Source organism: Pseudopipra pipra, chromosome Z (genome assembly GCF_036250125.1).
Source record: "Pseudopipra pipra isolate bDixPip1 chromosome Z, bDixPip1.hap1, whole genome shotgun sequence".
NCBI lineage: Eukaryota > Metazoa > Chordata > Aves > Passeriformes > Pipridae > Pseudopipra > Pseudopipra pipra.
Genome location: NC_087581.1, coordinates 7,522,165 through 7,549,880, shown reverse-complemented (window position 1 = coordinate 7,549,880; position 27,716 = coordinate 7,522,165). Strand labels below are relative to the sequence as shown.

At 38.7% G+C, this 27,716-nt stretch overlaps 1 protein-coding gene across 1 annotated transcript in view; it reads left to right on the top strand.

Moving 5' to 3' along the window:
- The window catches only part of LOC135407293 (protein hinderin-like), a 121,009-nt gene that overhangs the window by 89,434 nt on the left and 3,859 nt on the right, over window positions 1–27,716 (top strand). Inside the window, exon 6 of the mRNA XM_064642207.1 lies at window positions 2,343–2,451. Coding sequence (XP_064498277.1) covers window positions 2,343–2,451 — 109 coding nt within the window. The remainder of the gene's footprint in view (window positions 1–2,342; window positions 2,452–27,716) is intronic.

Below are 27,716 nucleotides of genomic sequence, written 5' to 3'. Positions count from 1 at the left end.
CCATTGCTGCTTGAACTAACCTCAGCTGTATTTCTTCATTCTTAGTGTTTACACTTCCAAAATATAGACTGCTATATTTCCCCAGTTTAGTGATGTTTTAGTTGTCTGTTTCTCAAGCAGAAATATACAACTATTTGAGTTGTCTCAAATGATTCTTTAATCTGCTTTAAGTCAGTCTTGTACCAAGTTTGCCTAATTGAAAATAGTATTCTTAACATTACCATTTAGAAGACATCTATAATTGCTTTGGGGGTACCTTGCCTTGCAAGCTTATATCTAGTTTGTTTTTTACTATTATTTGCTGCTCCAGGTTCTTTCCATTGGTGTCGGATTATCACACCATGTAAGAGCTTTTTCTTTTTTCCAAGGGTAAATTTGTCTATTCTTTTTCCCTGGTTCTTGCTCCTTTAGATCATCTGCAATGTCTCCAGTCTCATACCGTCTTCCAACACCTGCAAATCTAATTAATTTGCTGTCATTTGTATCACCCCAGTTCTCTATGACTTTTCATAAATAATTACCAGTCACTTCATAAATTCATTAACTAATTCCCTTTAGCCCTGAAATATATATCCTTCAGACTAAAGACTTTGTATCTTTTTTTTTCCCATGATAGTTTTTTTTCATCAGCTTTATATAGGCAGGTATTATACATCAACAGGGTCTTCATTATCTTCTACTTGCCAATTTTCTTTTCCTTTATTTTTTCTCATAGTGTATTTTAAAATTATTAGTAGCTTGGACATTTTTGGGATCATTATTGATTTAATCATCTTTGTATATTCACTTGTTTTTTGGCATTTCTTTTCCCTCAATTGACTTGCATGCTTTTATCAAGATGTATTTTTAAACTTTTTTTGTTTAGATATGCACTTATTTGGGATTTCTTGCTATCCTTGTTTTTTCTCTGTGCAGCTTAACAGCCTCAGTATATTCCTGCTTAGTTTCTTTTCTTGTTTTCTGTTTCTAGCCCTGGTAATATTTTCAAACTTAGGTCTTTGAACAGTCCCCCTGAGTCTGTGTTGGCCACTTCTGAGTCCATATATTTTCTTTTTTGCAGAAATACATCTAGTTTGCTATGAAGGTAGTATGTTGACAATGTGCCAGCCTTTTCTTATATTAGGAATTGAATATATTCTCCCGTGTTCACCAGGTTTTTATTACTTTAGTATTAGTTTCTTAAAATCCAGCTGCCTCATTCCGCTGTCATGTGAAATGATTTCTAAATATCTCTTGTTCGATCATAAAACCAAAAGTCTAAGCAAGAGCCTTCCAGTCTTTACATGCATACCCACTCTTCTCATCATGGATTGGCACACTATCAAGTTACCAGGGACACACAATCAGCATATATCCCCATGATATTTTCAGGAGTTCCTTCACTGATAATTAACTCTTTGTTAGGTGAGATTTTTGTCACTGCATGGTACTGAAGCACGATTCATTAGAGCAGAGTGATAAGAACCCATTTTTTTATTAGCCTCCCTAAAGTGCACCTTAAAACATAGGGGTTTACTAAATTTTATATATTTGTATAAATCTTAAATCAGTGCAGTATTTTAAATAAACTTAATCCCTTGGACATCTGTAAATTTTGTGCTGACGCTGGAATTACAGCCTTGTTGCTTCATGTTTCAGCATGGATGATAGATAATGTTGCTGTTCGCAGAGCTGAGAAATATTTAGTCATGACAGAATTACATAAAGAGCTAAACACTGGTTTGACTTTAATTTTTGCTGATACTTGCGGTTTTTCCTATACTAACTGTTTAGTTAAATGATGTTGGTTGCACAGAACTAATTAGGCTAGATAAAAAAGCTCAAACCCACAGGCTTTTGTGTAGTAGATCATATTACTCCTAATTTTCATATTGCCTTTACCTCTATGCTATTTGTGTAACTAAATCCTATCTATTTGGAGAGTAGAAGAAAGAATGGAGTATCAGTTCTATTTTATTAAAAGCAAAATACTGTTATATTTACACTTGGAGAAATAACATCTTATAGCACGTCTTGGGAGCTGCATCTGTGAAAAAAGCCAAATCCTATGGATGACTGTAAGAAATGATAACAGTGCAAGTCTGTCAAACTTTGGGCAGTAAGCTGGAGGCTGTAGTGTGTGTTTTATTGTACAGATTTGATCCTATCTGGTCCTGAAATGGATGCTGTGCACAGTAGTGTCCACTGATGAGTTCTCTGATTGCCATTTCTCTGTATATGTCTGGCACTCCAAAAGGTTTCAACTTTTAGTCCCAGTGTTCTGTAATAATGCAGAATCGTGAGACATCTGTCCCAAAATTAATAGCCTCTGATGTCTGGCTTGTCTTCACTTCATTCCACAGGGACAACTTCAGGACCTAGGAAGGATGCAGGCACATCTCCTGGGTTGATGGGCAGCAGCAAAGCGCTTGCAACCACAGGCATATCACCGATCCAGCATGACACTTCACGGTAAGCTGTAGGGTAATCTCTGGTTTAAGATTCTGCAAACACAACCATCAAATTCTCCTAAATGCAGGGAAGTGGCTGAATTTCTATGATGTTTCATGTTCGCGCTAGCTGGATGATATAAACTAAAACCTGCCATATCCTTTTGACATTTATAGTAAGCCTTAAGTTGCTTTTTAGAATAAGAAAAGCAGGAATATGCCAAGTTCTAACATTTTAATTTTACTTAGATTTTGAACAGAAAGTATTTTATGTTGCAAGTCCTGACACATTAAATGCCTTTGTAAATAATTTGTATGGACACTGTTAACCCTGTTAGGTTTTACATCCACGTGAAGATTTTAATCCCTCTGCATTTGCCTGCCTCTTCCCCCCACCCCATATTTTATCAAATAGCATTTCTTTTAAAACATTTTGTATGAGAGTTATTTTATGTTTAATGACAAGCAACAAAATCACATTAAGTCAGCAATTCCTGATTATACTATATATCTGCACTAAATGCACTGGAAAAGCAGCATTATAGCTTCTGCTCCAATGAAAAAACTGAAAGCAGCATTGTTGTTACGGTTACGAGTCTGAAAACAACTTGCCTTCTTTAGGCAGGATTACATCTCTAGTGGTAAATGCCTAGAAGAACAGCACACAATCCCTGCTTTTCTTTGTCATATCCTATGTTTTCTCATAATAAAATCTTTAGTTAAGCAACAAAATAAATGCAGATTGAAATATGAATTTGCAGTATTTGACACCACTATAGTTAGGTAACTGTGAGGTGGCGTAACAAGAATGTGCAGCCATTCTTAAGAAGAGTTAAATGTTTCTTGGAGGATGAGAGGGCTAGAGTCAGATTCAATCTTCTCTTGGCCCAGTGGACTAGGAAAATGTATGCTTGATATCATCCCTGTATTCTTGGCAGAAGCTGGCAGTTTATTTCTATCTTCTGAAGGAACTTGCGATATATAATAGGTGAAAAACCACTATCAATATTGACAAAATTGTACTTCCTTGCTATGGAAACACTTTTTTTTTTTCCTTCTGATGGGAGAGTTGATAATTCTGGGAGGATTTAAAAACTAAGCTAGATTAGGCTCTGTTTCCCACAAGTAGCTGTATGTTTAAACTAACAGAAACCACAAGATTGCCTAAGCATTTCTCTTAAAAGGAAGGGTTACCTTTGCAAGCCAGTCATAGCAGATAAAGTGTGTGTAAAGATAGTGCTTGATGCTGTCTAATAGTGCTAAGTTGAGATTCCATTCAAGCACTGAGAAGCAGATATAATTATTCACATCATATGACAACTGCTCAGAAAAAGGAATTTTATTCAAGAGGATTGATGATCTATTCTTTTCCACAGAGGGGAGTAAAATATTTGTTGAAATATGCTGTTAGAAATCATACCAGGTAAAGTGATCAGTAAAAGGAGTCTGATTAGCTGTCATCCTTAAAGGCTTATTTTACCAGTTGATGACAAATTCTGAAAAATCCTGTATTTTTGGAGTGCTTTCTCCCATACTTCCTCATTTGCTTTCCCTCCACTGGTGCTGTAGCTATAATTGACCATAAGCAGCCATGTTGTGCTTTCCCTTACTCATGGCCTTCTCTAATTGAAAATGGTAAATGGACAAGTATTTCTGGGGAAACCTAAAGCTGATTCTGTCCTTCATCAAAAAACCTGCTTGGGCAGCAGGTCAGTCTCAATTTATCACGGAATGGTTATAAGCTTAGACTGCAGGTTTAACTAACTAAATTAATCAATATTGAGAGTTATTGCTGCTATTGTGCCACTAAAGTTAGGGTTTGTCAGCATGTTCATTATGATCTGTGATTTGGGGGGGTTAACAGCTTAACCACAACAGTTGGCATGGATCTGAAACTTGCAACACAAAGCCCTAGCCTAAGAGCAAATTTATTTATTCAGCAGTACATGTAAACCTAATTACTTTTGACTATTTAAATTTATAGGACTAGATTCAACTCATGTTTGTGCCAGCTTTAACTAGCTCAAACCCTGGCACCAGGCAGCAGCAGCAACGGAAAGCCTGCCAGGGAGAAGGTGTTGGAAAGCGACATAAGCTCCCTGGCAGCGTGAGGCATCAGGGTGCTAGCACAGCTTCTGGGAAGGGCTGGCTGGATAAGCAGGCATGGCAGGTAGAAGATGTGTTGGCGTGATAGCCTGTCTTGGCAGTGCTCAACTGGAGGCTTCAGTGTGTTACAGCTACCTCCTGCTTGAGGAAGAACTGCTGCAGTCCTACATCCTTCTCTGTCTCGGGATGAATCCTGTCTGGAGCAAGAAATAAGTGTCCCTAGAAGGTAAACGTGAACCTTAAGAGCCCTAGTGCTACACCTGTAGAAGGACCAGACTTGAAAGATGAATGTGCACAAGGTGATTTCAGTGATATCTCTGAAAGAAAAAAGAAACCCAACCTTTCTTTATGTGGCATCCAGAAATAGGCTAATAGTGAATTTGCTTGCCCATCATGCTTCTATGCCTGCCTGTCACTGCCTTCCCTAATAGAGCCAAGCTGAAAGTTTGGCTACCCAATGTTATTAAACCAAGTGTCTACACCTGCATGAAACCCTTAGAATTATGTTCACAGCGGGTCTGGAAAGCTTTTCTACTCCATGTGCTTATTTATCTAGACCAAAAAAATCACAGGCGAGGTTAGGGCTGGGCAAATTTGGAAGAGTAAGTTTGTTCCTTACCCCTAAAGCATAATTATTCTGATTGTCTTAAACATTTCCTTTTTGGTGATCAGGGGCACCTTTCTCATAAGTGGCGTTTGCCTAGAAGAAAGGGTCTGTATTTTTGCTTTTGAGCTGGGTGGAAAGGGGAAACAGTGGCATATTGATGCTTTCATTTACTAATTAAGAAGTTTTTACATAAACTAGATCTTACCTTAGCCATAATCAGGTACTGATTTCAGCAAAACAAGTGTTGTGTTGCACACAGAAGAGAAACTGCTCTAAATTAAAGTATTCAGCTATTTTTGAAAAAAAAAAAAGAAAAAGAAAATTACAAACTGTACTTCTGAAAGACCATTTAATTTGATTACAGCCCTGTTGCAATTGTCAGGCTCTCCCCACGCAGAAACTGTTGTAGTGTTGAGTTTGGCACAATAAGTCCTATAATACTGCGGATAATCAAGCACTTAAAAAGACACAGGCAAAGGTTGTTCTGCTCACCATGGAAACAGATAATTCTCCTGTAGCATTTTTCACTTTGGACATCAAAGAAGTGAGTTTAAGAACAGTTAGGTAAATTAAGGGATTGAGTGATAGTCTGGGATTTCAGCATTAAGCATGTGTTTTCTTGTTGCAGTTTCAAATCAAAGCTTTAATGCTTGCTGAATGCATTGTCTTTGAGTGAAGTTTCTTTTAGCCATTAAAATAAGTGATTTAGAAGTTCTTGCAATACAAATGCTATATTTGAGCTGTATTATTATCTGTTAGACTACAGTGGCCTGTTGGAGTTTTTATAAACAGATTGTATTGTGTAAATTTGTGTTTAGGGACATTTTAAAAACAAAACTATTTACCCAGTTGCCCAGCTCATCTCAGGTGAATGTGTATTCAGGGACTTTTAAGCAAATTAATATCTGATGTAAAATATAATGTGCAGTGTTGTATACTTAATAATGCACACCGGAATAGTCTAGAGTAGATCTGTTATGCTGAGTGTTAGGAAGTATGACAGTGATGAGATTTAAGCTTTTGCCTTACTTAGATGGTAGTTGGTTTTCAGATCTGCGCATATTGGATGCTTAAATATGGATATCGACTTAAGACGATCTATGAGGTTCCTTCTGCTGTAGACTCCAAGCAAGCACTGACAAAGAAATAGAATTATTTTTCCCCCTTAGGATCAGACACCGTACAAGATTCAAACGGAGCAAGAAACTTTAATTCCAGATTTAACTTAGGAACATTTAAAGAGATTAAAAGTGTGTTTGGAGCGGGGTGGTGAGTTAGTTTCTGAACGTGGTAGGAGACGCAAGTTTTGCCTACTCCCTGAGAAAGCCAGCAGCACAAAAAGTCCAATGTAGTTCCATATGCAAGTGATAAAACCAGACATTGGCAAATTAATCTCTCTTATTCACCGTGTAGGTTGTTAATTGTTCTCTCTGCTGGCTGTCGATATAATGTGAAATTTTCATTCCCCATTCAAGATGGAAAAAGTTGTGGCTGAAAATGTTAACATTTGCATTTTTATTTGTTGATTTATTTAAAGGACAGCCTCTCTTACAGCAATCCATCACTCAGTGACACCCCAAATATGAATAATGTATTGTAGACTTGCGGTTACAATGTGTAATAAGTGCCAGAGACAGTAGAAGAATGTTAACTATGTTGCAAATGTAATATTTATCGACTCATAGTTTATTGCTTTCGAGGTTCAATAATACTGACCATAGGACATTAATATCACTTATCTTGATTTTAGTTGGGCACCTCTGTATGTAGAAATAACCCATCTATCTCATACTTACAAAATAAATGTGAATTTTACAGCGCTTTGTAAGAAGTACATTGTAGGTTTCTTGGCTTAATACTCATAGTTCTCCTTTCCTGCCTTCTCATTTAGTTATGTCTTGACACTGATCCCACTGCAATTGCCTGACCTAGGTGGTGAACACCTCAGCACTCTTCTAGAGGCTGCATTTTGATCTTGTGCCTTAGGATTTGGACCAGGTCTCTCTTCCTGTTAAAGACCAGTATGACAAGAGGCTAGTTAGGTAGTTTTCCAGTGCTTTTGTCTGAAAAGACAATGGCTGAGAGGCTAAAACAGAGAGAACTGTTTTAGAAAGACACACTTAGCAAATCTAAATCATCTCTCTTTGAGGATCACGGATATCAGAAATAGTAGTGTTTAATTAGGTCAACATTTGTTATAGACATGGCATTTATTTACAGAGAAATTTTTGCTCAATGAATAGAAATATGTTAGAACAACGTGGGAAGATTGGTATTTAAAATTCAGTGGTTTTGAGAACCAAAATTTTATTGATAACCTGCATAAGGAAAGAATTTGCAGTAAGGCTATGCTAACGTAGCAAATCCTTCAGTAGTAATTATTCTTGTCTTCAGTAGTTGCTCCAGAGTTCTGCTTTGGAAACTGATACCGACTGGGCAAACACTACTCCTTATCTACCCTGTTTGGTTACAACCACTAAAAGCTTTGAAATCTCAGGGGTGAAATGCAGATGTGAACCCAGGGCTGGGATCTAAACCAAATTTAACAATGGGAGCTTTCAAGCCTGTGTTGAAATCAGATTTCACCTGTGAAGCCTGGCTCTTGGGAAACTTGGAATTGGGTTCAGCCATGAAAATGATAAGCCTTGATTATATTTTGTGTTGTAGACATCAAGTAAATTTTGAAGTGACATTCTGTATTTACATCTGAGGTTATCAAATTTAACACATCATTGGCTTCTTTCCTTACTGTGTGTAACCGGAACACCTATTTGTGTCAAAGCAGCCTACCTAATAAATAGCTGCTTTGCAGTAACAGTTTTGGTGTGTCCATTGCTGACAAAGAAAATCATATTGGGAAATTCTGATTTGCAGTGCAAAAGGATTAATGTTAATTGCCAACTGTTGGCTGTAATTGTCACCCTCATTAAAATGCAGAATTATGTATTTCTTAGTTATAAATAACTCTTCTAATTGTACTTGATGTATGCCAGTTTAATCAAAAAGTACACTTGCAAACAAGCAGATATTTGCATTAATCTAGCACTGGATCTTTGAGTCTTTTTTGATCGTCTTTTATTCCAAACTTTGACTAGTTGGGGGAGGTCTATTACAGCTACATATCCTTTACACATTTTTTTTTTCAGCTCTGTGGATCTGACAGGATTTTGTATTAAAATGAGAGAAAATGTCTTCTGGGAATGTTCAGTGAAACAGAAAACGTGTCAGTTTTGAAGTAGTTGGCAAGGTTTCCATCATTCAGGGGTATGACAATAACTTGATTGTAGTTTGAAAGTAATAGTAAGCAAAGGAAAATAGAGTAGAAATCATATTATGAAACTGACTTTACATAATTTTCATTGTTATCTTAATTACTTTTTTTTTACAATTTTTTCTCCATGTGCATTTGTATGTTCTTAAATACCATGTTAAATCTTAAGTGAATGTTGGTTCATTGGATGTGATTTCTGTTTGCATTTGTAATCACAGCTATGAAAACTTAGCCTCAAAATATTTTCAAGTTCCTTCTGTTCCTTGCTCTACTCCTTTGTCAAAAAAAAATGATTTGACTGTGGTTTTTTTACTCCACTGATACCTTGAGTGCTCTGCATTTTACTTTTAAACATATTCTTAGAATTACTGTGATGGCAATTTCTACAAAGCTTGGCAAGTCTTGGTTTCTGTCTTCATGGTTCTCTAAGCAGCTCTTCTGTTCCTAGGATGGTGGTAATTTCTGTTCTTCTCTCTCAGAGGCATTTCCTCTTGGTTTTTTGGAAAGGTTTTTTTTTTTTTTTTTTAGGTGGGAGGAATTGGTGAATAATACATGCAGGACAATTGCATTGTACTTTAAGAAGGCTTTATCCCTAAAGATGCTTTGCCATATTTCTACCATATTGCTTACATGTTAATATACTGCCCTTTTCTTCTCTCCTTCACCTGCCTGGGCTTTTCAGGCGCTTTAGGGCAGGATCTTGCCATGGTACATCTCCGTGGTTGGTTGGTCCCTGTAATAACGATGATTAACTGTGATGATAGTATAGTTAGGGTGGAATTCATCTTGCTTATCTTGAGACAACTGAGCTAGTTACCCTTAGCTCCTTTTATGGTCAATGAATTATTTTAGAATCAGCTAACTATCCTTTTGGTAATACCTGTCATCCTGTGACCTGTAAAATAATCCTCGAGGAATGTGCACTGATACCTTATCCCTCTTGTAGCTGAATATGTGGAACTTGAAATAAATTGTTTGTCGTTTGTATTTTCATTATGGATCGGAGGCAAATGCAGGGTTAACCTAGGTGCTGCATGGTCAGTGCCCTGATTATTAATACACCTTTAATGCTCACATTATAAATCAAAGGGCTTAGATATCAAAGATATAAAGCCCCCACTCTGGGAGAGGGAGTGTATATGCATGATTGTGAACATACAGCATCTTCCTCAGTAGCATGTGAGCTTGTGACGTGATAAAGTGCTTAATAAAAATCGTGGTGATGGAAGTTTGACTGCGTGGGGGAGTCCTTTTTAGAAGTGTCATGGCCTGGTGGTGCCCTGTAACTCAAATACAGGTGACCATGGTACTGCAGTGTTTCTGAGGTTTGAGCAGGGCCTCGATCCAGTCGTGTCCCATTTCTGCCAGATAACGTTCTGTGCATCAGGAGATGGTCTCAGCAGGTGGACACAGCTCTGTATTCTCAGTTATTTCCACCTGATGAGTTGCCTACTTAAAAAATAAATTCGTGCCTCTCTTGTCACTTAAGGACAGTAACCAGTACTTTATACTACCCTATTTGCCGTGTTTCCAGTTTTTAATGCGCTTTTTTAACCCTTTGTGATATTCCAGTTCTCTGCTTCAATAAGGACACCCAGCTTTTGTTTGTGCTACCATGAATAGCATAGTATCAGCAGCAAATGTCTCTTCCTTATTTGTCCTTTCTCTAGGCCACTTATGAATGCATTAAAGAGTTGAGACCCTAACAGATTTCTGTGATGCTCCACTGGTGACCTCTCTGGCCACTTTATAGCAGACTAATTTTAATGTTTTCTCTTAATTTCCTGAGTTTTAACCAGTTATCTATCCATTAATGGATTTTTCTCTTTGTTATGACAACTTTTAAGTCTTTGGTAATGGATTTGCTGGAGGCCTTTTGGAACTCCAGATAGACTACTTAAACTGCATCTTTCAGATGCAAAATAATCTTATGAATCTTGTAAAGGTCCCTGGTGACTGAAGACTTAATATGAAGTCTCTGCTAATATGTCAAGTTTGTTGTTTCTTTATTATGTTGTTTCTGTCAATCTGCTTTTTCTAAACATTAGACCTCTTAATTTGTAGATTTCTGCATCTTTCCAGATTGCTTAAAAAGAACCCTGTTTTTGCCCCAGAACTGAAGCAGTTTTAGGCAATTAGTTACACGCTACAGTTAATAGTTCAGCTATTTCATACCTGAGCTCCTTCAGAAGTCTGAGCGAGTACCAGCTGATCCCAGCAATTTATTATTGTTCATTCATCTCGATTTGTTCTGTAATTTATTTGCACGACATTTCAACTTTGAAAGGTCTTCCACCATGTCTTCTGTAGCTTCAGAAACTTTGTAAGTTCCTGCTTCATGAATATATGTTCAGCTCACTGAGCTTTTCTGCTGTGGCCTTATCATCCTTACATTTCCTCTTAGCTTTAACAGATACTTAGACTTCCTATTTTTTGATCTACTTAAAATTTGTTATTAGACCTTATGCTTTCAGCAGGATAACTCTTATCTTTGACTGGAATGTTTTGTTGGCTTTGATTTTGGGGGATTTTTTTTTAGTTGTGGGTTTGCTTTTTTGTGTTTTTATCTCTTTGGGTTTTTTTGTTTGGTTTTTCCTCCCTTGTTGATCTGTCAGTTTGTTCTTTCCGTTTTCTTTATTTCTACCTGACTGGGCATAACAATTTACTATTCCTATATTGAAACTATTCCTACTATTCTATACTGAAACTGGTATGGCTCCATTTCATCCTTTGGAAGTGTTTCTCCATAGGTTGAATCTTCATTTTCAGAGCCTTAGTGTGATAGTTATTTTTAACAAGCTTTCTTATTTTTATATTGTTTCCACTTGTGAAGTGAAAGGCTGCTGTAGCAAATTTTTGGTCAACAGTACATACTGTATTGGTTGTCACATCTGGGCAGTGTAGTGGACTACTGATGTGTGAGAGATTTTGTGGAAGGAACAGCACAACAGACAAGAACTCTTCAGCTTGGAAAAGAGGTGGCTAAATTTAGGATATTATTAGAAGTTCATAAAATCAAACATGACCTGCAGAAAATGAGTATGGAACAATTCTTTATTGTCTTGTCTACTGGAGAAGCTGGTGGCCATCAAACAGAATTGTGAGGTGGCACATTCAGAGCATGTAGCATAGAGATAAGAGACCAGAAGACCAGTGAGCTCATATCCTGACCTGTTTTCATTATTATGTTCTTAATTCCACATACTCGGAGACTGACATTGTAGTTTTCTCTAACTTCCACAGCTCTATAGCTGAAGTCTTCCTTAATATATGGATTATAATGATGATTTTTAAATAACAGTTTATTTTTAAATATCATCTCTTAAAATCCTTGTTAAGACATATCTGATTGGGGAAAAACCCAGTATCTGGGTTTGCATCTCAATCTTACAATGTTACATATCTGTCATTAGTCAGATAGGACATAATAACAGAAGATTTGGGCCCTGATTTTTTTCCTGGGTAAGGTAATGAAAGAACCAAGGTATCTTCCACATTTGGGTAGGAAAGTCATGGTAGTGTTTCAATATAGTGGGTTTTTATTTTTTAGGCTTCCCAGCATTACTTTGGGAAACCCTGAATGGTGTAATATACCTTCTAGCTTTCTAATACAGACTTGAAGGAAACAGAGTTGGTGGTGTAGTCTCTGGTTACAGATCTTTGTTCAAGCTGGGTGCACTCATTTTTACTGTAGGTGTGACTTTTTTCTCTTCCTAGGCCACATTTCCTTTTCAAAAACACATACTATTGATCATTGTTAGGTTTGGCTTTATGATGGGCCGTGGCTAGAGCACTAAAGATAGCTCTTCAACATTTAGATAATCTTAAAGGAAAACAGTATTTTGGTGAGTTTTTTCACCATTTATTTAATTGTAGATACTGCTTATATTTAAAATTTAAATTTCCCAGTGCAATGTTCTCCTAGCTCCCAGGTAATTTGGGGCCATGTATGTTAATTTTGTTCTGTTCTGTGTTGTTTATGGGACGGTGCTTAGTTTATGGCCCTCTAGGGGGGTGGGGGAACGTTATTTCTTTTAGTCTGAATGTGTTGGGAGGGAAGTAATTTTGAAACATGATGGAAAACTAAACCTTTTACTGAAAATAATATTGTATCTTTTTTCTGCCCTGTACTAACTTAGCTCTGTCGGTTTAATAGTGGTGCCTTAAGTGTTGTTTTTCACCTTTGGTTCTTTCCACCCATGAGTTTCAAAGTATTTTGCTTTGTTACATACTGCTAGTGAAAATGATCTAGTTGAAGATGTCCCTGCTTATTGCAGGGAGTTGTACTGGATGACCTTTAAAGGCTCTTCTGACCCAAACTATTCTGTGATTCTGTGAAAAAAATTGCTGTTACAGTTCTTTTTTTCTTTCCCTCTAAAAAACAACCAAAGATATTCTACAGTACTAATATATAATTTATGTATTTAACAGCTTTTAAAAGATATTCTCAAAGCCTCTAATGCCATTGTACTTTTAACTTTCGTTTTTGCTTCATCTGTGTTGAATCATCTTTTACTACTTAAAACAGAAATTGGGTTTATTGAAACATTTCAGTTCTGATTATTTTTTAATAAAGATGAAGAAGGCTAACCTAATGAAATCACTGGAATGAAATGAGAAAAATTTAAAAAAAATTAATAAGCTAAAAACTTGAAGTTTTTATTAAGTCACATTTGGCTGTATGTTTCTCTCTGTGTGTACTGTCTTGGATCAGTAGGATGAGAAACATGTCTTGTAAAGAATGACCTTTGCACTGTTAGGCTGACTTTTTCTGTTACATTTCCAGAAGAGTTACTGGAAACGCATTACCAGTAGTTCTCACATGAGTTAACTTCTGTGCCTGTGATCACAAAATTGTGGTTTGAGATGAGCAGTAGGACTGAATTCTGATTTTTGAATTTTTTTTCCCCCCATAGTTCAAACCTGTAAATATATTTTGTAGAATACGTGTATGTCCTTCAGTCTGTTGGGTATCTGTGAGACATCATAATATACAAGCAGCTTTATGATTTATGAGTTTGCAGACTTTTTCATAGTCTTAGAAATAAAATGCTTCGTGCTTCTTGCAGATTATCTGTTAATTCCCTGTGGCACTATGTTGGTGTATCTGTAGTATGAAGGGTGCAGTATGAAGGGTCTGTAACTGGCTTTGCAAGGCTCCGGTCTGATGTGTCACAGTCTTGTAAGTGTTTGTGCCCCTGTCCCAAGTTCTGCCCAGAATTTTTCAAGCTCCTCTCTTGTTCCAATGACCTTGTCTTTGCTGAGGAGCCTATGTTCTTCCAGCGCTGCCTTTTCTTTTTACTGTAACAGGTGAAGCAATTCCTAGAAGGACTTTAACAGGGCTCCAGCTGCTGCTCATCCCAGCTTCTGCTTGACTCTGTTAATTGCTCTGTGCATCCCTGTTCTTATCCATATGCTTGGAATTTTGAACGTGTATATCTGCCTCGTTTGTAGGCAACAAACCGACCTCATAAGAGAGTTGTCCTCTCCCTCTCCCTCCCCTTTCCTTGCCAAGTTCAAATCTCTTTCAGTCTTTTTCATATCTCCTAATGGCCTCTCAGCATCTAGATTTCCAGGCATGAAAGAAAAGTGTGTTTTCTTAACTCAGCTTGCACTGACAGCTAGATACAACTGTGAAGAGCATCTTAAGGGACGTCCACATCACTAGAATGTACAGGCCTATTGTAATTATCTGTACATTTTTCTTACTTCCTCTCCTTCTGTTTTGTTATGAACTTTTTAGCAGCAGACTGTTTCTAGCAGTGCACAAACCGTAACATCACATGACATTGACTTTACTCAAACCAGAAGATTTTTGTGCCAAGGTTGTAACATTGTATCATTACTTCATTGTATCTGTGTGAAAATTTTAATTTCACGCCCTGTGGACTTCACTGTCTCTGTGCACTCTGATCGTGTTGTTGCATAGAAGGGTAAGTCCCTGGGTCACATTCATTTTGTAGTGTATTTTTTGGGAGGGGTTTTTTGCTGTTGGTTTTTTTTTTTTGTTTTTTTTTGTTTTTTTTTTTTAAGTTCTATTTCTTTTGAGAGATCTTGCTGAAAAGTTAGCTCAGGATTTCTACCAGGAAAATATTTGCAAGCTGAAATACTAGAACTGTTTTTACTGAGATTTTTACAGCATGGCTATGACCATTTTATTAAAAAAGAAAAGCTTGCATGGGGTTTTGGACTACACTATGATAAATTTGTATATGAATACATGCAAGTGATTTGGTGAAATATGTGGGAAAGGGGAGGGAAAACCCTTGTTTAAATATATCAATAATCCAATTATCCAATAATCCTAGTTTTAATGAGTTGCAGACCTTTCTAGCCAGAAGTCCTTGGTTTATGTTTGGATTGGTTTATGGAGCTTCCTGATTTGCAGGCATTGGTCTTTTAAGCTTCCTTGCTTTTGTACCATGCTTGTATTGCAGGGGGAGATCAGTGTCCAGTCCTTGATAGTCTGTCCTTGCTCTTTTGTCTGTGTTGATGAACAGTACTTCACTACAAAGTCACAGAGCAGCTGAGGTTGGAAAGCACCCTCTGAGTCCCTGTTTGGAGCAGTCAAATCTGGCCTGTGCTGGTGCCTGCAGTTGTTTCTCCCAAAGTACAGGACCTGAAGTTTCCCGTTGTTGCATGTTGTGAGATTCTTGTGGGCCCATTTCTCCTGCCTGCTGAGGTCCCTCTCTGCACACTTTTTGGCCTCTCTCAATCTAAGATATATTCTGAAGAATATGAGACTGAGAGACTTAGTTTCTTGAGCTGTTCAATGCCCTGCCTTATTTTGTAGCCTATTAATGACCTTATGTAGTTTCTAACAGAATCATGACTGTCCGCAGGTGTGTGGTTATCGAAAAGTAATCCTGCAGCGGCCGAGATCATCTTTGCTAGTTACTGCTGGGAATGAACAAACTAAAATTTCACTTCCCTGCCCATCTGTTCAGCAGCTGAAAGTAGGTAATTTATCTCAGTGGGACAGCTACCACCTGTGTAAAGTTTTTGAAAGAGGTTGTTAGCGTGCAATGACTGCAGCCAAGGGACACCAGGCCTGAGCGCCTCACACTCTGAGCCCTACTGCTGGTTTTTTCTGTAGGGTGCCTTACAACCCGGTACTTGCACAGTGTCAGACCTGTTCTGTGCCTGTGTTCCTGTGAAGCTTACGAGGACTCTACCTCTCTACCTGCTTTGCCACACAACCTGCTCTGGTGCTGGCTGTGTGCAGCCCTTCTTTGACATGCGAAACCAGGCACCACCAACATGTCGTAATTTTTACAGCTACTGTTTTATCTCAGTGGCTCCTCTTGAATTATGTATCCTCATCTTTGATGTATGAAATCTCAGCTGATTTAAAGATTACCCCAGAGAGTTCAGCACACCTGGAAATGAACGGAGTGACAGATAGTCCCAACCTTTCCATATTGGAGCACCGAGTAGGCAGTTTTACGGCAGTTGGGTAATGGAATACAATTTTTATTAGAGCATTGTTTTTTCACATATGGTCTGCACCCAAGCAGTCAGTATGTTGGGATGCCAATGAGCTCAGTTGCAGTGTTTGTTCTCAAGCAAATCGGAGGGAGTGAGTTCAGATAAAGAGCTCGTGCATAGGGAGATTATGGGCTGTTCTGTTAGGAGCTGGGCACCAAAGGTTTCTCTAGATAAGGTACCCAAAACTGTGTGTGCCTGTCACTGGGAGGTGAGTAGAACAGAGCAAGCGAATGCAAATCTGGCTGGGAATCCATTGCTATCTGATGTCAGGCTTCTGAGCACAGTATGAAGAAAACAGAAGCAACTGAGCATAAGCTACATATATAATGTCAGCAAGATACAGAATCACAGTGCATATAAACCTTAAGCACTCTAGCCTATGAAGCATACTTCAGTTTCTTCAGTGGGTGTTGTGGTCACTGCTCCGTGCAGGAATTAGACTTTAGATGAGTTTCAACATCCTATTTGCCTCTCTTATGTTAGCATAGCTGGCATAAAGATGATGCCAGTTACTATGTCATTAACAAACTGATACCAATAAAAAGCCGAGAGCAACAAGCAGAGCTCAAGTTTGTAGTGCAGTCTGATCATAAAAATGGGCTTTTAGCAAGGCAAAGTATGTCCAGTATCTGTATTTTGACTGTTGCTATACCTTAAATTCCTCTGGATTTCTACACAATTTCAACCTATTAGCTCTTCACCACACTCATTACTTAGTTACTTCTACCCTTTCTCCTTTTCTTCATGTTCCCTACTAAGGAACTGCTAGCACAAGCACAGAGTCTATCACCATAGCCTTGCTTCCAGGGATCAGGAGCTGGGAGAGGTTTGCATTTACCTCTGGAGTGTAATTCTGACTGATGGGTTCTTATCAGGTTTGCTAAGTCCATCCATCCAATTGTCTATTTCTGTTTTGAAGACCAAGCAACCATAAAGTTGAAAACTGTGTTGTATTTTTGGAATCTGAAATTTCAGACAATGCACTTATGAATTATTTATGGAGAACGTGTTTTCAGTAATGTGCGGCATAAAATGGAATGAATGCGTATCCATACTTGCCCTGAACTCTCCAAAGTGCATGCTAATAAACAGAATGATAACCTACCATCACTTTTGCCCTGTAAGATTTACAGTGCAAGCACTTTTTTATGTGGCTTAATTCAAGTCAGTTTGTCAACTTCAAGCTCTAGTGTTTTGTTTTAAAGTACAACTTGATGAGTGATTTTCTATTACTTAAAGAAATCCGCTTTTCCCTCCCTATTTCAACCAGAGTTAGTGTCTAAATTTTTCTAGTCATGTTGGCATAGAGCCACCCTAAATTATGCTTTAATTCACAATTAGAAGGAAGTGGCAACTGTGCAGAGCAGCAAACGTTTCATTTAAAGTGGCCATTATACAAGATCATGATTCTACGGAATGATTAAGATATTGAAGAATAATTCAGATATCTTTAGGTTTTTGGCCATTTACAAGTGCTGGGCTTATTTAATTTTTTAAGCCTCCTTGAAACAGCTTTTTCCATAATGACAGTAATACAGGACTCTATATTATCACAACTTGATGTTTACTTGTATCTGAATTGTCAAATGGCAACTTGTTTTCAGTGATATAGCTGACAGGGCAGAGATAATTAAGAAACAGAGGAATTTGAGTGCTAGATTTGCTATTACACACTCCATGCCACAGCAGAAGAAATTAAGATGACAAGCAGGATAGGAAGAATCATGCAGATCCACAAGAAGAGTTGCTGTTTAGGTACAGCAGTTGACTGTAAAATATTTTACCAGGATAGAGGGAGAAAAAAAAAAAAGTAAAATAAACTATTTCCAAGCATTCACTGAGGCATCTTATTTCCAGGGTGTGGAATAGAGAGCTTGCACCCCAATACACCCCAATACAACAAATGGCAGCAGGCAGGGAAGAAAGCCAACCCCAGTGAAGTGGTGGCAGAACTTCCACTGGCTTCCATAGGGTCATGATTCCACCCCAATATGTACTTAAAACTACTGCAGCCTGATTTTGCTCCTCTGCTCAATGAGGTTTTAAATCTTGCACAGCTAGTTGCAGTTCTTGCCACAATGGTTAGAAAGTCAATGAAAGCTCACAGTTCAGTAACTAAATGACAAGGTAAGAAGCTTTGGAATCATAAAATGGTTATAAGTGCTTGACCTAAAACTATGCAGATCTCCCAGTGACTGTACAACTGTACAAAGTTGATTTATTAGCTGGCAGGCTGGGACTTTGGACTGAGCTTGCGAAAAAGACAGGTTGCTAATCCATGTAAGTGGTTATAGACTTTGCAAGCTGTATGTAGTGGGGTTCTTTTCCCCCTAAGCCATGCCCCTTAAAATTGTTTTGTACTTATTTAATACCCACAGAGTTCTAGGGTATAAGGTTGTCCCAATTTTGCTGAAAGCATGCTGGGAAGAAGAGATGAAACATGGAAAAGAAATCAAAACTTAGGAGCAACACCAAGACTGGCAGAGAGGAAATGCAGAGTTGCACTGTGACATACATATGCAACCCTTTGTCAGAGGCTTTAGTACATTATAAAAGAAAAAGCACAATTTTTAAGATGATTCATTGAATTAGAGTTTGCTTTGAGGGGAAAGGTGCTTGGGGACAAACTTGTAAGAGCAAAAAATTGAGAAGAAAGGCTGTTAAGGCAGGAGATGTAGGGGGATGAGGTATGGCAGAAAAGATGATGACAGCTTAGTTTTGGCCCAGAACAATAAAGGGTGAAGATCTTACTGAAGATATGCTGTGATGACAGAGTGCTTAAAGGGAATAAAAGCTAAGCGTGCTCTGAAGTGCAAAGTTATTATGTAATATCACAGCAGAATCAGGGCCCCAGGTGCTGTACATATACCGAGGTTCATTTTCTGATCTGAAGAGCTTTCAGACTTGATGAGAGAGAAACGGGTGTGTGGGAGGGGAGAGAAGGACAATACAAACAGAGTGATTGCAGAAGGTGGTTGTTAAACTCCATGGTAGTTCCCTGGTTCTGTAATTTCTCTCTTTTATACAAAAACTTCATTCTAAATTATTCTTCTGTCAGTGGCAGATCTGATTTAAAAGGTTTCTTTACTTCCCAGCACTCATGTCTTTGTTCACCCTCCCCTTTCCAGAATTATTACAAGCTCAGTTATGCCAATTCAGCTGCAGCCCGCAGCCATACCTTAAAAGAAATGATCTGTGGTGTTTCTTGTTCTTGGAGTTGGCTTATTTATTTATAATTTAGCTACTAAAAACACACAGAGACAAAAACAATAAAGAGGCCCTTTGAATTGTGTTTGACAGGTTGGTAACAGGCTAGCAGGGTATGAGTGAAGGGCCGATGAGGAAATAATAGAAAAGGCTGAAGTACCAGGAGCAAAGAGGTAGAATAACTGAAGACTGGGAGCATTGAGATGGGAGTGTGGAAAGGTGAGGAAAGCAGGTGTTGGTCTCTGACCAGCAGGTAAGTGAGAATGGCCTGTTTGTGTAGCAAGGAGGATTGAGAGCAGCAGCAACTCTTATTTTGGTAATGACAGCTGGTTGAATGAGATCACAGGTGAAGCGAGGGTGAAAGCTGGGGAAGAAATATCTCTTTATCAGGTCTGCCTTAGGGCTCAAGTTTTCTGAGATGCCATTCCTAGACCTGTTGTCCTTTAGTGCACTGGCTTTGCTTGGTATGCAAAGGGCCAGGGGCAAACCAGCAGTGCTCAGCCCCTTTCAAGACTAAGTCTTTAACTCTTTACTAGTGTTTATCACGCTGGGGAGGGAGGCTTGTCCCTCAGCACTGCCAAGCACAGCACATTTTGGTTAGCAAAGGTGTGATGCTGTTACTCAATTCTGCTGCCTCTCTCCAAATTCTCCTGTGCAAAAGCTGTAATCTCTGATGCCATTTTCCACAAGATTTAGTGATAATTGTGAGTAACCCTGGAAAACGAGGCATTGAATTCATCAGTGTTGTAGGTCTTGCAGTACATGGTGATGTGTTGATACACTGCTTTGCATCATATACACTTAAGAGAGGGACCTGTGGAGCAAGGAAGCAGCAGCAGAAAGTCTGAGTGTGTACAGAGAAGCATTGCGTGAGTGCTGGAGGGAGCTGATCTCCCCTCTGTTTCAGTGTAACCCCTCCAGGGGATATGGTGCTTATTTCTGGGTGATTGCTTACTGGAAAAAAATTGTGAAAGATGGAAGGAGAGTGGCAAAATCTGTTGCTATGCTAGAGGTATTGATTTATGAGAGAAGATTAAAATACGTGTGGCTCAGATAAATGTTGACTGAGACCGGAGCAGAACAGAGAAGTGTAATATTGTTCAAATACTTACAGTGTATTTGCACCAAAAAAGAAGACTAATTTCTTAGTACCATGCCAGATCTTTAGCCACAACTAATAGGGTGAAGCTGGGAGGAAGAAAATCCACTTTATTTATCTCTCGCTGACTATCAGAAACATGTTCTTATTCGTGACACATACCTTTTCCTCCTACCAAACTCTGAAGCAAAAATTCATGGAACATTAGTGGCACTTCCCATACTACTCTGTTCTCTTTAATGGTATGTTATATATTTCCCATTGGGCTTTGGCTTATCTATTTTGACTGTGTGCTCTTTTGGAGAGAGGACTGCTCTTACAAGTGGTAGTAGAGTTGGTCCCCTTGATCCTGATCAAGGCCCTTTAGGTTATACCGTGGCCCATAAATAAGTAATAATGGTAATGATAGCATGAGATATATTTAGCTGTGCAATGGCTTCCCAAGGAGAGCAGAGAGAGGCTGATTGTTAGCAGCAAATGTGAGGAAGCACACTGTAGGGAACAGTTCTGTCAGCAGGGAGAGGACTGGATGATCTAATAAGTCTTTTCCTTCTCTAGGTTATGATTCTGTGAATTCTGCCTCAGAGAGCTCTCTAAAAGTCTCTGATACTGTAAGCTCTCTATTACTGGGTGTGGGTTTTGCAGCACTTCGGGAGGCTCTTGCTGAGGACACTGTATAAATATATTCTGTTTTACGTTGTGTGATATATTTTAAATAAAAGGCTCAGATCTTTTTTTAATTGCTTTGAAATATTCTGCAGTCTGATCTTTTTCTTTAAGAATTAAGAAACTTTGAGATGCTCTTGGAAAATACAGACCTGTTACAGGTGAGAAATACGTCCCCACCTGGAGTTGGTTTAAATACAGTGAAGCACTGTTGAATTTCCTCCTCCTGTATCCCACAGTGAAGTATCTACTCTGAGTCCTAGGCTGCCTGAAAGTAAAATGGGAATCTCAGGCTGTCACAGTCCCTTTGTTTCTGATTCTCGACTTAAATCTTGTTTGTTCTTGTGATGTTTCGGCCTCAAGAATTGCCCTTGTTTGTGTTCCTTTTTTCTGTTTTGGTGTCTTGACACTCACTACATGGGAATATCCCCCCAGGATGTGTTTTGGTCACTGAAGATGGAGTTCACACTGGAGTTCAGGGTCCCCTATCCTGACTTGTGGCCTTTCAGGAAATGACTGCAAAGTCAGCTTTTCTTTCTCAGCTTTCATTTCCTTCCCAATCAGCCTCTCATGTTAATTGACATATTCAAGTTTGCTGGGCCAAATAGCATGCTGGTTAAAACGTGGATTATATTCATAGAGCAGGGAGGGGAGAAGAAAGAATAGGAGGTACCAGCTCAGACCTATGGATCCTGATCTAGTGGACATTATGTGTTTGGATTTTCAAAAGGACTTTGCCAAGGTTCCATACCAAAAGTTGTCAAAGAAATCAAGTTTCTGCAGGATTGGAGGACAAGTCCTTCCATGGATTTACTGGTGATTAAATGATAGCAGGCAAAGTGACTTAATACTCATTTATCATGATGAAGAAAAGTCAGCACTGGGGTCCCACAGGAACCCACTGAGCTGGTTCTTCACCGGGGAGCTGGAGTAAGAAGTGAACAGGAAAATCTCCTGGGTGACCTAATAAATTTGTTGGTTCTTTCACGTGGTCCAATGAACATGTCAATAGCAAGAAAATAAAAAAAAAGCAGTGAATGAAACTGTAATTTACCTAGGGAAGAGCAATCAACACCATGCCTATGTGATACTGAACTCAGAGCAGGAGGTTAGGATTTGTGGAGGTCAAAGCTTCCTAGAACTTCACAAATCTTGAGGATACACAAGTCTTGGTGTACCTTCATTTTGACTCTGGTTGGTTCTTTGCTTCTCAAGAAAGATGTAGTGGAGGCTGGGAAATGTGCACTGGACAATTAATTTGATCAGCAGGATGAAGCAGCTGCCATTTAAGGAGAGATCAAGAAGCTATGATTTTGGATAGGAAAAGACTGAATAAGAAATGATCGGTGTTTGCAGAATTGTGAAGGTGATGGGTAAGTTGAATGTGAACTGTTTTTTGCCAGGTTCCACCATGTAAGAGAGACTAACTGCAGTCAATCCTTAAAAAAGCACTTACAACACTAGTAAGACATGAGGTTAAAGCAGAAAACAAAAGTTTGTCTTTCGATAACAATGACCTTCCTGAGCAGGCTGTCACGGGACATTGTGGAAGCTGCAGGCTGAAAAAGGAATTAGTCAAATTTATGGACAATGGGTTGGTATATGGATGTTAGAAGGACAAGCCATAGAGATACATCTAGCATCCCTTATGCAGTAATTATAGATGCAAGAATAAAGATGGCAGAGAGTGGTTAGGACTCTTTGAGTGGAGTTCTTCCCTTTGCCTGTGGAGCTTGGATTAACTTGGGCATGGGTGATCAATCGATTGTCACAGGTGTTTCTTCCAGATAACCTGAGGTTGTATCTCTAGTGTGGTGTCTTCCAGGTTTCAGGTAGTTTTGGCTGCTGAGGCCACTTCTTATCTGCATCTGTTATTTCTCTGCTTTTATTTGCCCTGTTTGTTCCAGTCAAACAGGGGATTCGATATTTGCTCTATCATAACAATAAACTGTTTAATTTTCTGTAAAATGGGTCTGTTCCCTACCCCTTGAATGTGTTTTTAGCTGTATTTAGCATTTGTAAAGTGCTCAGGGGCAGGCTGTGTTTTATGAATACAAAATAGTGTTAGGCTTTGTACTTAGGCACAATACTGTACCGTAATTCAGAGGCAATTCATGTAACATTAGTAAATCACTGTGAACTTTATGTTGAAAATATAAGCAGTAGTATAAAAATAAACCTTTTTATTTCCTCTGGTATATACAGTTAAATAAAGTAAGCCTATAGAGCTACTAATCTCCAAAGCCGTATTGCCGGTATGCTTTGTTGAAATGCCATCACCTTTCAAAGAGACATTCCATGTGTTTTGTACACATTTATGGTTGAAGAATAAATTTTCAGAGACTGTAAATGAAAAGATATCTCTTAATATAGTGATCAAGTAATATCTGACACTGCTTGTTTAAAGAAATATACATATATCTTACTGCCAGAGTATTTATGACTCTAATAAGTTTAGTTATTTTGCCTCATGGGGAAATTCCTGCTCCTCCAAATATCAAACTTGTTGAGGTTGTGCTGGTTTTTTCAGGAAGGAACAAATAATATTATTAGTTAAATGGGACTGCACAATATGAAAATACATTAGTGTAGTTTAAAAATTGGACATTGTGTAAGAATTATAATATATTTTACTAGCAATGGGAAATAGAAAAACGTTAAAAATTCAATGGTGTATCCCAAATGTCTAAATAAATACACAAGCATCATTGTTCAGCCAATTGAGGCAAGGATGCTCAGTGGTTCCCTTCAAGAGCACTGTTCTTTCTAATATCCTGCACAGTTATGAGTTCTGTGCATCATTCTTGCATAATTTGACCATTTTTTAGGTACTGTACACTGTGGGACTCTCTGAGCTCTGATTGCCCCATAGGTTTTATTAGAAAGAATACCAAGTGGTTTCAGGTGATTTCTCAGCAACCATCCTGGGAAATAAGTGTTCTTATGGTTCCCAGAGCATTAGCCACATTCGTGTGTTTGTCACAGAAATGTGAAAGTCTTCCTTCCCTTTTGATTTGGAAACACAAGACAAAGCAAGATGCACATGTAGATGTTCAGAGAGCTGTACTCTGCTGCACAGGCAGTGAAACACAAATACTGTGAAATGAAGGATTTGGCTTTGTGCCATCTTGTATTTATTTTTGTACTGTTTTCCTTTTTAAAATGTGAATGTTTAATGATCTGTTCTGAATCATAATGGTTGATGATGTTTCCTGTTACCTTAGTGATAGACTACAAAACTCCTTTACATTAAGAATTTGCAAACTCCACTAGATACTTATTTAATTAAGAGCTGGCGCTGAAAGTTTCTAATAAAATTTCCACAAGGGCTTTAGGGGCTGAGGAGACAAATTTTCAGCAGCCTGTGTTAGTAGTGCAGAGGAGATTAAGGGAATCCTGTCTCAGCACTATGCAATGCCTGACCAGGATAGATTTAGCCACCCAGGTCACAGTTCTGCACTGACCCAGCTATTCCAGCTTGATCCCAGTGGTTCAAACCTCTCAGATAGTTTGGTCATCTCTGTGCTGCTTTCTGAGCTGTATTTGGAGTTTTATGTTCTACAATAAAAGCAAAGGTGAAGTGTCTTCATTGGAAGAGAGCTTCAAGTCTTAGCTCGGTCTGTTCTCTTTGCTCTCGTCTCTGTCCTCTTCCATGTGGCCCTGCCTTCCTCCTGCTTCGTACACTAGTTCTTTGTGTTCCATCTCCTGATGGCATTTTTGGAGACTTTATGATCAGTACTTTCACCAGACTTTGTCTGTCTAAGTAGTTAGAGTTCTAATCCAAACTCGTAGACCTTACAAATTTTCCTGTCTTGTGATGAAACATGCAGACTTTCAAGCTCATGAAAGTTAGATGAAAACGTATACATGGGGAAAGTGTCAAAGCCAGACTTAGAAAAAAGATTATTTTCCAGTCTGTTGCGGAGATGCTCTTTCCAGCACACTAGCAAATGTACCAAAAAGGTGAGGACAGACCGAATTATCACCATCCTTAAAGGGACAGTTGCCCGTGTCGTTTTCCTTCTGTTGAGAGGGCAAAACCCATCAAAGCAAATGAGTGTAAGCATCTAGCACTGATGGAACATTTCTTTGCTTGGTTGAACATCTAGATGTGAGGAGTTTCTGTATGTGGCTTAATGTACAGTGCTGGTACTTCCGCAGAACTTTTGGGAATTTTTTCTCCTTGGGAAGCATGAACAGTACAAGGGGACCCTTGGCTGTTCGTTTGCATTAAAAGAGAATTCACTATTCATAAGCCAAGTTTGCCAGATCAGTTTTCCTGTCTGAAGTGTTCTGACTTCTGAGTGCCTGATTCTGCAGCTTTGACTTCACTGAAGCCATTAAGTTGTATTAATAATAATAATAACGAAGCCTGTTTTTACTTATGCATTTATTCAAGTCATGCAAAGAATACATATCCTGCTTTTAGAGAAAGTTTCATTACAGGATTTGAGCATTCTGACTGTGTCTTTTAAATATTAGGATACAAAAAAAAAGGTGAGAAAATTGTCTTTGCAAGTTTCAAACCATTCTAGGTCTACTCTGTTGCCTCCAGCCAGATGCTGTCTGATGTTGCCTAGACAAACCAGGGCAAACCATTATCCTGGGATTAAACACTAAATACCTGCAAGGAGCATTCTCTTTATCAGATAGTGCTCTGTTAGCAGAGTTCATTCACTTTATTGCATATATAACTGTGGTGTCAAATAGACTGATTTACAACACCTGGTCTTTTAAATAATCTTTGCTATTTGCTGCACTTGTAATCTGCCAAATCATTTAGCCTTCCTGATAGCAGAAATGCTGTAAAACTTAGATAAACCTGCAGAAGAAATGAACTCGAAGGTACTGCTGAAATCTAGGGCCTGCACGTTTGCTATAAACGTGCTGGCTGGTTTGGTTTCCCCCTGCCTAATCTGTGATTGAATGTGGCTGCTGGAGAAATTGAAATTTTATGATAGCACTGCCGTCAGAGGAGATAAGCATTTGTATGCTAGACTAGATTAATCTAAAAGGAACTTTTAGGTGTGGCTAATGAAACCAGCCTATGTGTTAACTGGGTTTCTTTGGGGGTTCAAAGCATATGTCTGTATCTATACAGAGTCTAGTCCAAAACTTTGTGTAAAAAGTCTCGTATATCTGTGTGCTAGTTCTCACTATCAGTGCAGCTTATTCCATTTTACGTTGGAGATATCTTTAAGAAGCTTCGGTTTTTAAAGGGTATTTCTGAATGCTAATACAAACTTACAGACCCCTCTAAAATGGTCTCGTTTGACTACCCGAAACTCCCATGTCCTTCTGAACTTTTTGGCTGGGGTAACGGAAAGACATCATGTTTGCTTAGGGTTAGCCTCTTACAAGGTCCATTTGAAAGAAAAGCTGGGGTTTTTTTTTTGTTTGAGTTACTAATTTTTTGCTATTAGGGGTGATTTAAACAGAGAGATAATAGAAAGACACATAGCTTTAAATGTGAAAAAGAAATTTGCGAATTGGGTTTTTGATTGAGTGACATGCAAGCTAGTACATTTGAAGGAAAATAAAACAATCTATAATCAAACAGAGGAGAGAGCCCTGTGAGGCAGTAATGTCAAGCTGGTCTGTGTTAGAAATGATGGTGGCCATCAGACTAGAAGAAACAATAAAAATGGAAGGAAATAAAAACATTTATAGAATAACTTCAGTGGTCACCATTAACACTGGTATAAAGCCATGAGTACCATTGTTAACTCCTTTGAGCCAAGGAAGTAGTTCTGTGTCTCAGACATAACAGCGAGTTACCTGGTTGTGGACAAGCATCTGTCATGTCAGGAATTGGAACAGGCTACCCAGGGAGCCTGTGGTGGAGTCACCATCCCTGGTGGCATTCAGGAAACTGCTGCACATGGCACAGAGTGACGTGGTCTGGTTGACAGGGCAGTGATCGGTCACAGATTGGACTTGATGGTCTTAGAAGTCTTTTCCAGCCTAAGTGATTCTGTGACAGTTTTCTGAGGACGGATGGGACATAGCACCCGCTGCTGGAGAAAATGAAGAGTGTTTTGCATGGCATGGCTAGTTTAGGGAAGGAAAACCTTTTGCCTGCTGCTGCTGCATGAGTGGGGGTCTGTCTGCCTTTGGGATATACTTTGGCCACTGCTAATCTTTCACATCAATAAACTGTTGTGAATGTTCTTAAGAATTTTTCATCCCATCTGAGTTGACAGACCTACCCCAGCTGTATTATTTGCTTAGTCTTTCTATGTTCCTACTGTCATGAAAGGAGAAACAGGGTATTTTCTCAAAGCAGGGAACAGCTTGAGGTGTTTTCTCATGCTATGAATTAACTCTTTTGCTTCCAAGAGAAGGACCCTATGGATCCAATCCACAGCACCAGCTTTCAGTTGGATGCTGTGAATAATGTTCTGTGCCTGATAGTCTTTGAATGTGTGAGTTACTTCAGGGTTGGGAACATCAGGCAGATTAGTGCTAACAACAGGATGGAACAAAGGAGACTTTTGGGTAAAACTCTGGAGTGCTATCTCTTGGATATCACTCTTAGTTATCACTTAGATAGCACCAGAGAACAGCCTCCCTGGGGAAGCAGTGGAAATGGTATTGTTTAAGACATTTAAAATTGGACAGGAGGAAATATATTGTAATGATCAATCCTGTGCTGGTATTTAGATCAGGTCTTGTCTCGTGTGAATATTAATAGGAAGTCTCTGTCTGAAGTAACTGCCATTATTCAGTGTGCATTAGCAGATAACACTGGCTTGCAACCTTCCCCCACATCTGTACTCCCACTTAAAGGACAGCCTGAGTAATGCTTACCCCTTTGCCTTTTCTCTGGGTGTCTTTGTATTA